This window comes from Lithobates pipiens, unplaced genomic scaffold, assembly GCF_037356315.1.
Source record: "Lithobates pipiens isolate NorthernLeopardFrog02 unplaced genomic scaffold, aLitPip1_a1.2 Scaffold_22, whole genome shotgun sequence".
Classification (NCBI taxonomy): domain Eukaryota; kingdom Metazoa; phylum Chordata; class Amphibia; order Anura; family Ranidae; genus Lithobates; species Lithobates pipiens.
Window position 1 is genome coordinate 55,797,174 of NW_027507784.1, and position 12,836 is coordinate 55,810,009.

General features: G+C 43.1%; 1 protein-coding gene across 5 annotated transcripts in view; it reads right to left on the reverse strand.

The window, feature by feature from the left end:
• Positions 1-12,836, reverse strand: part of MARCHF7 (membrane associated ring-CH-type finger 7) — a 45,228-nt gene that overhangs the window by 12,231 nt on the left and 20,161 nt on the right. For 4 of the 5 annotated variants that reach the window (XM_077447611.1, XM_077447610.1, XM_077447607.1 and 1 more), the window contains exons 2-4: positions 11,514-11,678; positions 5,417-5,572; positions 3,522-3,699 (exon numbers count right to left, since the gene is read on the reverse strand). In XM_077447611.1, the coding sequence (XP_077303737.1) occupies positions 3,522-3,699; positions 5,417-5,572; positions 11,514-11,672 (493 nt within the window). In that variant the 5' untranslated portion in view covers positions 11,673-11,678. Of the gene's footprint in view, positions 1-3,521; positions 3,700-5,416; positions 5,573-11,513; positions 11,679-12,595; positions 12,703-12,836 lie in introns of those variants that run through there. The other variant, XM_077447609.1, reaches the window with a different exon arrangement.

Sequence of the window (12,836 nt, forward strand, 5' to 3'; positions counted from 1 at the left end):
AATAAGTCATATAAAAAACAATTTATTCAAAAAAAAAAAAAAAAAAAAAAAAAAAAAAAAAACATAAAAATAGATTAAAAAAAACTCGAAATACAGTGGCACCAGCACGCATGAGTGACGTCACTGCTCTGGGAAGTCACAGCGATACCCGGAAGACACGCAGAGTCAACATGTCAGTGACGAAGGTGGTGAACGAGGGTCGCTTCGATCTCAGGTAATATGCATACTAGCTCATATTGCCTTTGTCCTGCAGTGTTTTTTTAAAAGAGTGTTTACTTCCTCTAAGGCATTCGCTCCAGCACCCCTTAAAGAAAAGCAAAAAAAAAAAAAAAAAAAAAAAAAAAAGAAAAAAAAAATAAAAACAACCACACACAAACAAACCAGTCCCTGAGACACCTGAGGGACAGCCTTTTAAAGAGCTAGTAGCAATGAGTTTGCCACTTCAGCGGTTAGAGAAGCTACATCTCTTAACCACTTAAGGACCGCCGTATTGCCATTGAAGGTCATCACAATGGCACAGGCAGGCACAAGCACGTAGATGTACGTGCCTGCCTTCCAGCAGGTGGGGGGGGTCCGATCGGACCCCCTCCCGCTGGATACGGAAGTCCGGTTCGCTCCAGGAGCGATCTGTGATGAGGGGGGATGGCCGTTGGTTTCTGGCCACCCCCTCTGGATCGCTCCTGGCCAATGACAAGCTTCCTCCCACTGTGTATTGTTTACACAGGAAGGAGGAAGTGATGTCATTCTCCTCGGGGCGGTCTTTTTGACCGGACTACGAGGAGAAGACTAAAAGTAAGTGCACCAAAACACTACACTGACACATAGGTACACAAACCCCCCCCCCCCCCCCCAGTCACAGTGTCACTGATTGCATTGATCATTTCTTTACTGATCACTGCATTCAGTGTCAGTTGTAACAGTTAAAACTGTCAGGGCAGTTAGTGTTAGGTCCAGGGTAGCCCCCTATCACCCCCCAACAAAGATTTAACCCCCTGATTGCCCCTAGTTAACCCTTTCACCCCCTTTTGCCACTGTCACTAAGCGATCATTTTTCTGATCGCTGCATTAGTGTCGCTAGGTAGCTAGTTTTTTTTAGGTTCACCGCCAGGTTTTTATAGCGCTAGGTACCCCCATATACTACCCAATAATGGTTTTAACCCCCTGATTGCCCCTAGTTAACCCTTTCACCAGCGATCACAGTATAAGTGTCACTGGTGACGCTGGTTAGCCAGTTAGTTATTTAGGTTCCCCGTCAGGTTTTTATATAGCGCCAGGGACCCCCATATACTACCCAATAAAAATTTGAACCCCCTGATTGCCCCTAGTTAACCCTTTCACCACTGATCACCGTATAAGTGTTACGGGTGACTCTGGTTAGTTTGCCTTTTATAGCAACGGGGCACCCACCATTTATTACCCAATAAAGGTTTAACCCCCTGATCACCCGGCGGGTGATATCAATTAGGTTTTAGGGTCAGGGTCTGCGTCGCCCCAGGCAGCGCTAGGTTAGTGCCAGTACCGCTAACACCCACACGCAAAGCATAAACCACCTGTAGTGGTATAGAATCTGAACAGATCAATATCTGATCTGATCAGATCTATACTAGCGTCCCCAGCAGTTCAGGGTTCCAAAAAAACGCATTGTTAGCGGGATCAGCCCAGATACCTGCTAGCACCTGCATTTTGCCCCTCTGCCCAGCCCACCCAAGTGCAGATTAGATCGATCACTGTCACTTACAAAACACTAAACACATAACTGCAGCGATTGCAGAGTCAGGCCTGATCCCTGCGATCGCTAACAGTTTTTTTGGTAGCATTTTATATTTAAATCCGGAAGGCAGTGCTTGGTTTTCGGGGTCCCATACGTGGCTAGGCTCCCAAAAAGTCCCCCACATGCGGTATCCCCGTACTCGGGAGAAGCAGTAGAATTTATTTTAGGGTGTAATTTGACTTATGCCCATAGCATGTGTGAGCAATATATCATTTAGTGACAACTTTGTGCAAAAAAAAAAAAAAAAAAGTTTGTAATATTCCCGCAACTTGTGGCAAAATATAAAATATTCCATGGACTCAACATGCCTCTCAGTAAATAGCTTGGGGTGTCTACTTTCCAAAATGGGGTCATTTTGGAGGGTTTTGTGCTATTTTGGCATTTTATGGCCTTCGAAACTGTGATAGGTAGTGAGGAGTGAAATCAAAAATTTGCACCCTTAGAAATCCTGAAGGTGGCGATTGGTTTTCAGGGTGCCGTGCGCGACTAGACTCCCAAAAAGTCCCACACATGTGGTATCCCCATACTCGGGAGAAGTAGCGGAATATATTTTGGGGTGCAATTCCACATATAACCATGGCATGTGTGAGCAATATATCATTTAGTGACAAATTTTTGTAAATTTTTTATTTTTTTTTTGTCATTATTCAATCCCTTAGGACAAAAAAAAATAAATAAAAATATTCAATGGGCTCAACATACCCATCAGCAATTTCCTTGGGGTGTCTACTTTCCAAAATGGGGTCATTTGGGGGGGGGGGTTTGTACTGCCCTGCCATTTTAGCACCTCAAGAAATGAGATAGGCAGTCATAAATTAAAAGCTGTGTAAATTCCAGAAAATGTACTCTAGTTTGTAGACGCTATAACTTTTGCGCAAACCAAAAAATATACGCATTGACATTTTTTTTTTTACTAAAGACATGTGGCTGAATACATTTTGCCCTCAATGTATGACTAAAATTTAGTTTATTCGATTTTTCTTATAACAAAAAGATTTTTTTTTTTTTTCAAAAATTTTCGCTCTTTCCATTTATATCGCAAAAAATAAAAATTGCAGAGGCAATCAAATACCATCAAAAGAAAGCTCTATTTGTGGGAAGAAAAGGACGCAAATTTTGTTTGGGTGCAATATTGCATGACCGCGCAATTACCAGTTAAAGCAGCGCAGTGCGAAATTGGAAAAAGACCTCTGGTCCTTAAGGTGTTTATTGGTCCGGGGCTGTAGTGGTTAAGGGCTGTCCTAGAAGACTGGGGGAATTATTTTTTTTAAATACATACTATAGCAAAATGGATTCTGCCACTGCAAGATTCTACCTCACCCAAGTCCCAATACACCATCTTGTGGGCAGGACAAGCTTATTTGTAGTTGTAAAACAGCTAGATATTTTCACTGCAACCATCAAGGGTTAATGTCCATAATATTTTTATTTGCACTAAAACATTTTCAGGACAAGCTTTCAGCCTGTAACTCCTTTGAGGGGGAAATATAATAAAAGTGAATGTACTTAATTGTCCTTTTTGCAATTGCACCAATATGGCTACAATCACCTGAAGCGCTGCAACCAATGCGAGACTGTTCAAAAACACTGAACAAGTTGTTCTCCTGTGACCCATTATAAAGATCCGGTGTGTAACTATAACCCATATCACGTCTCTACCCATCTGTAGGGATGAGTACATAAATCCTGTCCTGAACACTCCAGAAGAGTAAATTTATGTAGAATTCAGGAGCTTAGGGTAGTCTCATACCTGAAGAAGTGGAGGTATAGTTTGAATTAGTAGTCCTTCCACCATTAAGAGGGGTACATCCAGAATAGGATAGTTTGGGTCTCTTAGAATCCCAGTCTTGTTGGCTGCCCAGTCCAGTGCAAGTGCTCTGCGAACGCTCTAAAGGATCATACCAAGATGGCTGTGATGACGCTGTTGACTGAAGAGAACAAAATTAAGAAACATAAGCACCTGAATCTCAGAACATTTTTAAAGCAGGAAAGAAATAGATTATAAAAAAAAAAAAAAAAAAAAAAAAAAAAAAAACTCACCAATAACCAGGTAGTTTAGTCCTTCGCCGAATCAGTACCGTGTCCCATGATCTGTACCACTAAGTTAGCAGCTACAATTACTGTATCTGCTGACTAACACCAGTACAGGGATCCAGCGATATCTTCACCAAGGCCGGTTTGTCAAAGATCTTCAGCACCACCATCTTGTCTGTTGGAAGGTGGTTCCCCAGAAGGCTTTCTGAACAGGCCTGCCGCCTCCTAGGATGCGTACATCCCAAGAGGTTGCAGGCGGGGAAAGGGGGGTCCTGAATTCTAAGCCAAGCAGAAATGGGTACCCAATAGGCGGGGTTTTACATGTCCCAAAAAAGGTGAATTTTAAAGCAGACTATAATCCTACAAAAACCCACACTTTGCAAGTATAATAGACGCTGGTTGGAAGCCAAAAGGATAGTCACACCAAATACCGATTTGATTTCTCTTCCGTTTAAGCACTTTTTTTTTATCATCAAATTACAAAATGCAAAGATTAAAACAGAACACATATACACCACTTATTCGGTACACCTTGCTATTACCAGGTTTGACCCCCTTTTGCCTTCATTCTTCATGGCAAGGTGTTGAAAACATTGAGATTTTGGTCCATAGTGACACGATAGCATCACGCAGTTGCTGCAGATTTGTTGGCTGCACATCCATGATGTGAATCTGTTCCACCACATCCCAAAGGTGCTCTATTGGTTTGAGATCTGGTGACTGGAGGCCATTGGAGTACAGGGACCTCATCGTCATGGCCAAATCATCTCAAAATGGTTTGAGCTTTGTGACATGGTGCATTATCCTGCTGGAAGGAGCCATCAGAAGATGGGTACACTGTAGTCATAAAGGGATGGACATGGTCAACAATAATACTCAGGTAGGCCGTGGTGTTTAAAATGATGCTCAATTGGTACTAAGAAAATATCCCACACCATTACACCACCACCAGCCTGAACTATTATACAAGATAGGATGGATCCATGCTTTCATGTCCATGCCAAATTCTGACCCTACCATCTGAAATAGAGAATCAGACCAGGCAATGTTTCTCCACCCCCCCCCCCCCCCCCAATCTTGATAAGCCTGTGATTTGTAACCTCAGTTCCCTGTTGATAGGAGTGGCACCCATTGTGGTCTCCTGCTGCTGTAGCCCATCTGCTTCAAGGCTTGAAGTGTTGTGCATACCTTGGTTGTAATGAGTGGTTCTCGGAGTTACCATTGCCTTTTTATCATATCAAACCTGTCCTCACATTCTCCTCTGGGATCAAAGCATTTTTAGCCACAAAACTGCTGCTCACTGGATAGTCTTCCAGGCCATCCTCCCTAAATTCTAGAGATAGTGTGAAAAACCCAGTAGATCAGCAGTTTTTGAAATACTCAGGCTAGCCAATCTGGCACCAACAACCATGTCGCGTTCAAAGTCACTTAAATACCCTCTTCCCCAGTCTGATGCTCTGAACTTCAGCAAGTAGTTTTCACCACATCTAGATGAGTTGCTGCCATCTGACTGGCTGATTAGCACTTGAACAGGTGTACCCATATAGAATGTACACTCTAGTCTAGACTAACAGAAATGCATTTTTTTTTTTTTTAACATTAGTTACTTACAACTCTGCTTCTGTTTCCCAAGAAGCTCCCAGATACTGGGCGATCATATGTCCCTGAGCAACGCTGATAGCTGGATGAAGGTGTCTTCCAAGATGGTTCAATGGTCTCCCTCTCTCTGGAAACCCAGTCTCTGCTGGAACGCAATGGGCTAGAGTCCTAAGCAACACAAAAACTACAAGTTAGTTACAGTAATGTGATGGAGAACACTATACATGCGTTTCCTCCACTGCCACAACAACAAGAGGGAACATTCAAGCTGCCCAGCAATGACATGACCTGCCAGGTTTCTTGACAATCATGAAACCAAACCTGATCTACAAAACTATTCATAGCACACAATTTGTAGATCTGACAAATAAAAAATGTTCAAGAAAGGAATTGGAAGTATGAGAGTCAGATCTTGTACCTACATGCACGCTTCAGTTTCATTATGTTACAAGACCTCTTCATTTTTAGTTAAAGCACTATTAAAACTGGAAAAGATATAGATATAGATAGATAATAAAATATACATAATTTCCTAGATGTGATGGCTACATTAGGCTCAGTCTTCCATTGTCATCTGGTGATCCAGGCAGTAAGCGCATGTGACTGAACAGCATCTGGTGTGTACTGGCCCTTATACCAAAAAAGGAAAAGCCAAAAAACGGTTTGCTGTAACTGCCTATAGAGCAGTGATGGCGAACCTTGGCACTCCAGATGTTTTGGCACTACATTTCCCCATGATGCTCAACTACACTGCAGAGTGCATGAGCATCATGGGAAATGTAGTGCCAAAACATCTGGGGTGCCAAGGTTCACCATCACTGCTATAGAGTATTGGCTGGAGTTAATTGTACTGTTCTGCACATGCTCTGTTTGGTGTGTAGTGCTTTTCTTGGTAGGGTACATGTGATCAGCACTAACCAGACAGACAGTCAGGGGTCCTGCAGCCTCATGGGACAGTCAGGCAGTAGAACTAAAAAAACTTCCTCCTACAAGCTTTAACCAGTGCTGGGTCAGACACTGATAGAGGTCACAAGACTGCTATATACTGCTGATGAGAAAAGTTACTTAGCAGTTTAGATTTCCTAAAATAGCATTTCCATGTACTGTGGGAGATCAGATATAGTGAACGGGTCCTGGGTTTAGCAACCATTATTGTATTAGTCCATTTAACACTCACCTGCCCTCAGACACGTTGCTGCTGTCCAAAGATTGCCCCTGTACTACTTTCAGAATGGAGGCACAATTAACCCCTTTTTTGCTTCCAGGTCCATATGGCTCTAAAACACTGCCCACAGGTGGTGGCCAAGTCCATTAAGAACCTCATTTCTCCTTATGCTACAAGTTCATGGTCACTGAAGTGACCATGAGCTTATAGCAAATTGTTCAGCGATAGCTCTTGCTATGCTGGCAGCTAATGTGCCCTTCACACCGACTTATGCTTCCTGCTCCAATTTCTCTTCCCTACTTTCTCTCCTTGCCGCCACCCCCATTGACTCCATACAATGTAAGCTTATATTTAGCTGTGTTTATCTGCCAATAATGGTTTTAGTGTATTTTTAGCAAAAAATATTGTTTTGATAAACATTTGCACAAATATCATGGGACCTTAAAAATCAGTAGCACCTTTTTATTTTACTGGTCATGAAAATATATATGGGAGGTGTGTGCGGTCTTTTACAAACTCTGAAAGCTATAAAGTGAAAAAAATAAAAAATAAAGCAAAGGGAAAAAGCAAAAATGGAGTACAGGGCCTGGCAGCAAATGGGTTAAAAAAAATGAAGTGCATTACTGGCCAGATCACCATGAAGAGCAGAGAAATTTATATATATATATATATATATATATATATATATATATATATATATATATATATAATCTCTCTCCCCACCACATCTAATGATTGGCCAGCTGCAGTAAACTTTTTTGGTATTATTTGGGTTTAATTTTCCTTTTAAAGAGAAGTATGGGTTTCCTTTAGCGTCATCCTATTCCATATGAGCCGCTAATACATAAAAATCTTCAGAGCCCTCCAAGATGTGCACCCTTTGGCAAAGAGGGAAATACCTGTGGGAGGGGCTAGCCTTCCCTGGATTCTTTTGCCGACAATCTTGTCGGGATCCAAGTCTCTTTGACTGAAGTATGCTCTGGGCTGTATTCTTCCTCACTCAATTCAGAACAATTCTTTTATCTGCCCGCTATGCTGCAATCTTAACTTGCGAAGTTCCCAGATACACACCTGTGCAGCATAGCAGTATGCAAATAGAGCCAGTTTGTAAGAATCTATGAGCTGGGGTGGAGAGAAAGGAGCTGTGCTGCCTGTGCTCATAATGCAATGTGGGGGAGGCAAGAAGGAGCCCAACAGGCATGGCATCCATGCACAGGAAAAGCACAGTGCCTGAACTGGTTTACTGTTCACGCGTGTGCCCGTTTAGTAAGTGTGGCCACATCTCCTAGTGGATTTAGATAAAGTTGTAATCACCCCCTCTAAACATTCTAACAGCAAATTGATTGTTACAGGGAGGACCTACACCAGGTCAAGTAAACCCAATGGGCCAGGTTTTCCTTTACACAGCTGCTTTAAAGCCTCAATGATATGGCATTTGTAAGAGCCAATTTCATCTAAGGGAAAACATGGCCTGTTGGGGTATTTGAGGACTGAGATTGAGAACCACTGACCGACACAAGAGGGGATATAAAAAGATATCACCAAAGCCATCATAATTTGGCAAAAAAAAAATTAAAAAAAAAAATCCGGCTTGTGTCAGAAATCAGCCTATTCTGCATTTTTAGGGGAGATTTCTGCAGTCCTGTACTTGGGTGACAACATGGCTTAATATAGTATACAGAGTAAGCACGGTCACCCTAGCACAGGATGTGTTTTACAAGGTGAAAAGAAAACAAATGTAGCTCTCACATCAAAGGACTATTAAGCTGCAATATATATATATATATATATATATATATATATATATATATATATATTACATTTAGTCTGCATGAGTATACAAGCACTGAGCAAACGGAAACTTGGCAAGAGAATGCTTAAACAAAAAAAGGACTTACCTTTAAAAAAGTCTGAAGACATGACGTAGCTCTGGATATTCCCTATATGACATGAATTGGTATCTTTCAGTACAGCAGCGGTTGATATTTTATGATCCACACTGATGGAGAAACCAATTCATCCTCTGGAGCCTGTGAAGGGCCACAAACTTAGCACCAAATTCCTGCACAAAGCTACCAAGCAGTTCCCTGAACCTGCTATTCAAGATTTAAGAAAAGAGCAATACGCGTCATGTTACCCGATTGTCCATAGGACGAGTTTTCAATACAGTAACCAAGCTCCATGGTCACAAGGGGGGGGGGGGGGGGGGGGGGAGCTAAAGACTTTGCATAAGAGTAGGTGCGAGGAAAGTTTTGTTAAGGGAATTTTAGGACCAGTCATTTATTTTGTCGGTATGCAGTCTGAAAATTTCCCTAAACTGCCTGCCCCAAATACAGAAGGAGTAGTGTCACTCAGGATTGATGCACAGATCTGAACCAGCCGCACACCCCTTCTACAGTCAAGCGATCGGAGCATCAGACTGTCGCTGCAGTCAGACTCAAGTTCCATCCCTCCAAACTTCAACACCTTCCTGCAGCATCCTTCTAAAAGGTTCTGCAACCAAGTGTAACAAAATAATTCACTAATCATGTGACCACCAGTGGTCAATGTTAATTTTGATGTCAATTTAATCTTAGACTAAAATGCCATTTTTAGTCAACTGAATTAATTTAGTAAACTTAAATCTAATGGGTGCATTACCACTAGTAAAGCTTTATTCAATAAAAACAAAAATCCCCTATTCTGATCATTGACAAGCCAGGACGTCGAGTGGATCAAACGATACCTCAAGATGGTTGATGCGTTTCAGGGGAGAACCCCTGATTTGCCCATTTAGGCTCTTAAAGTGGTTGTAAACCCTTACAAACCACTTTGACCTACAGGTAAGCCTAGATTAAGGCTTACCTGTAGGTCCAAGCAATATCTCCTAAACCTATATGGTTTAGGAGATATTTGCCCGAAAACAGGCACTGCTGTCTACGGGGCATGCGCCGTAGACAGCGGCACGCAGGCGCACTGAGCGCGGCATTCTCAGCGACGGAGCTGCCGCGCGCATACGCGGGAGTGACGTCATCGCGGCTTCGCCGAATGACAGCGGCGGAGCTGCGAGACCCCACCAACAAGATGGATGCGGCGGACTACAGGGGAGGGACAGCGGCGACTTCGCTGGCTCCTGTGTCAGGTAAGTGACACATAATGGGCTACTATGCGATGCATAGTAGTCCATTATGCTTTGCAGGGAATGAAAGAGGAAGTAAACTCATCAGGGTTTACTTCCTCTTTAAAGAAGGCATTCTCCCCTGAAACGTGCCAGCCACCTTGAGGTATCGTTTGATCCACTCGACGTCAGGTCCTGGCTTGTTGATGTTCAGAATAGTGGATTTTGCTTTATCGATTATGCCTTCTATCAATACTTGTTTATGAGTATATACTTTGCTGTGTTTTATTGAATAAAGCTTTACTAGTGGTCATGCACTAGGTTGGTGAGCCCTCTTGTTTCCATTAGGCCCCTTTCACACATGCCTTTAGTTTGTTTTATCAGTTCAGCCTCCCCCCCCCCATTGCAAAAAAGTTAGTTTACATCCACTCAGGTAAATTTTTGGCTTTACATTAGATCTGCACGATCCTGGATAAAATCAGAATCTAAATTTTTTTGCTTAGAATAAAGATTACGATTCTTGCATTCGAAAGACAGCTGCAAAAATACTGTGCAACATAAAATATTGCAACAACCGCCATTTTATGCGCTAGGGTCTCTGCTTAAAAAAAAAAAAAATATATATTATATAGAATATAAAAGTTTGGGGATTCCAAGTAATTTTCTAGCAAAAAAAATAAAGTTTTAACCTGTAACCAACAAGTGTCAGAAAAGGGTCGTCTTTAAGTGGTTAGACTGCCCTCATCTTCAGACCGAAATTCATTCCTTTGAGCCAAGAGATGCATTGCATCACTTAATTCTGTGCTGAGGAATGCCTGACCGCTGTGGCTCTGCACTTTAAAGAATAAAAAAAAAAACAACACGACGACAACAAAAAGCTGACAGTCAACATCAGCAACTGAGGGAGCCCATCTGTGTGACTGCCGCTGTACATCTCTCCCTCTTTGCACTCACTAAGGCTGCTTTCACACTGGGGCGGTATTCAGGCGTTACAGCGCTAAAAATAGCACTTGTGTAGCGCCTGAAAAAACCGGCCCCTTTCACTCCAGTGTGAAAGCTGGAGGGCTTTCACACTGGAGCGGTGCGCTGGCAGGACAGTGAAAAAAGTCCTGCTAGCCGCATCTTTGGAGCGGTGTATTCACCGCTCCTACCCATTGAAATCAATGGGACAGCGCGGCCACTAGCGGGGGTTAAAACCACCCCGCTAGCGCCCGCAGACCGCCGCTAAAACGACGGTAAAGCGCCGCTAAAAATAGCGGCGCTTTACAGCCGACGCCCGCACCGCCCCAGTGTGAAAGGGGCCTTACACTAGTGGTCACATGATCAGGAGCCAGCTGCCTGTCAGGCATATGGGTGTATCTAATATTAAAGTCGGAACCCTTGCAAAGCCTGGACTAGCGCCGATAGTCAACAGAAGGCTTTTGGATGAATTTAAGTTACAGACTTATGGGATATATAGTTTTAAGTTAGGCTAAGGAAATTCAGTAGAGCAATCAAGTCTCATCAGGAGTAAGAGGCAGCCTACATTAACAGCTTTCAATCATAGGCACAAAAGTCTAAACCCAACTCTCCCCCACACTGCATGTAGCATTCGAGAACTCCCCCAATGTCGTGGTCAAACGATAGTCGATTTAGCCTTCTACAAGCCAAGTACAGATCACAAGGCATGATGGCACCATTAGACAAAGCTGGTGAAAAAGGTGAAACCAGCATGCATCAGCACAACCCACTGCGCATCCTGCAACAAACCTAGAGTCTGCTAGCCACGCACGTTTCAGCTGCAGATCATACATGTCAGTGTGTTTGAACATATAAATGCAATGGTTAAAAAGCTTACACATCCTCACCTGAAAGTCCAAGTCAGGTCTCAAAGAACTATCACTTGTGCGATAGCCGTCACTTTGACCTCCTAACCTGTTCGATCTAAACATCCTGGTTGTTAAAGGTGAAGTATGGGAAGGCTGGACTGTTATCCGTCGGGGCAATCTTGATGGCTTAGGTTCCATGTCAACCTGAAAGAAAAAAATAAATAAAAAGTTCTCTATAAGGACCATCCATTACAGAGGTTAACATTCCATAAGCAGCATACAGGCACCAGTGCTTTATCAAATTACCATAGTCACTATATGCCTGGAATCTTTGTATTCAGCTCTTTCACTGACTAACAGGTCACCACCCATGGAATCACTGGCTTTGCACCGGGTTTTTTTTTTTTATATAAAGGTTTTTAAACTGAGATAGATATGGCAGAGACAGCCATCCTCCCATTGCTCACTTGAATCCTGTACGTAAAAGGAGCTGCTAGATCAGGTGTGTCAAACTCCATTTCACTGTGGGACACAGCAGTATGGTTCCCCTCAAAAGGGCCGGTTGTACCCACAAGACTAGGCATCTACTCTTATTTTTTAGGAGTATGCCATGTACAGAGCACAGGGGTAGAGGTGCACCATGCAGAGCAAAACCAACCACCCCAAAGCTTCCTTGCATCTCTACTCCCATCCCATGTAGGTGGCTCTAGTACCACCTGGTTAGGCAGCTGCTACCTGCGATATTTGATTCTGCAATACCGCCCAGTTTAAAAATGGCACAGCCTCGCAAGGAGAGAATCCTCACTCAGATTCTGGAGAGCCATCCCTGTCATGAGGGATCCGTTACATCCAGAAACTGCTGAAAGCAAAGCCCTCTTGTAAACAGTTACAAGTGACAGCAGGGAGCAGGAGCCAGAGGTGGTGGAATGACAAGGCCTAGCATGCCAGATGCAGCCCATGAGCCTTGTGTGAGACATGTGCTAGATGAAGACCTATATACATTAAACATTTACCCCACTGTCCTATGACGAAAAGTGAGGGAGGATTTAACATTTTAGCGCCATCTTCCAGGGGTGGGATATATATGTATTAAAAACATTGACTTTTTAAATTTTCTTTACCTGTCAAAGCCTCCCTTATGTACACATCCAAAAAACCTGCAGCTGGGCGCCACCATCTTGGGTGTTAGATCATCAGCCCAAGCAGGCTCAGCCGTTCCATCAAGTGACACTATAGTAGTCACTACTCCTCCCTGCCAGCTACAGAAAAAGGTTATGTAGGGAGGAGAGGAGAAGATGCAAGAGAAGGGAGAGGGCTGTGTTAGGGGTCCTGGAATAGTCACATTTTCAAAGAAAGTTTAAA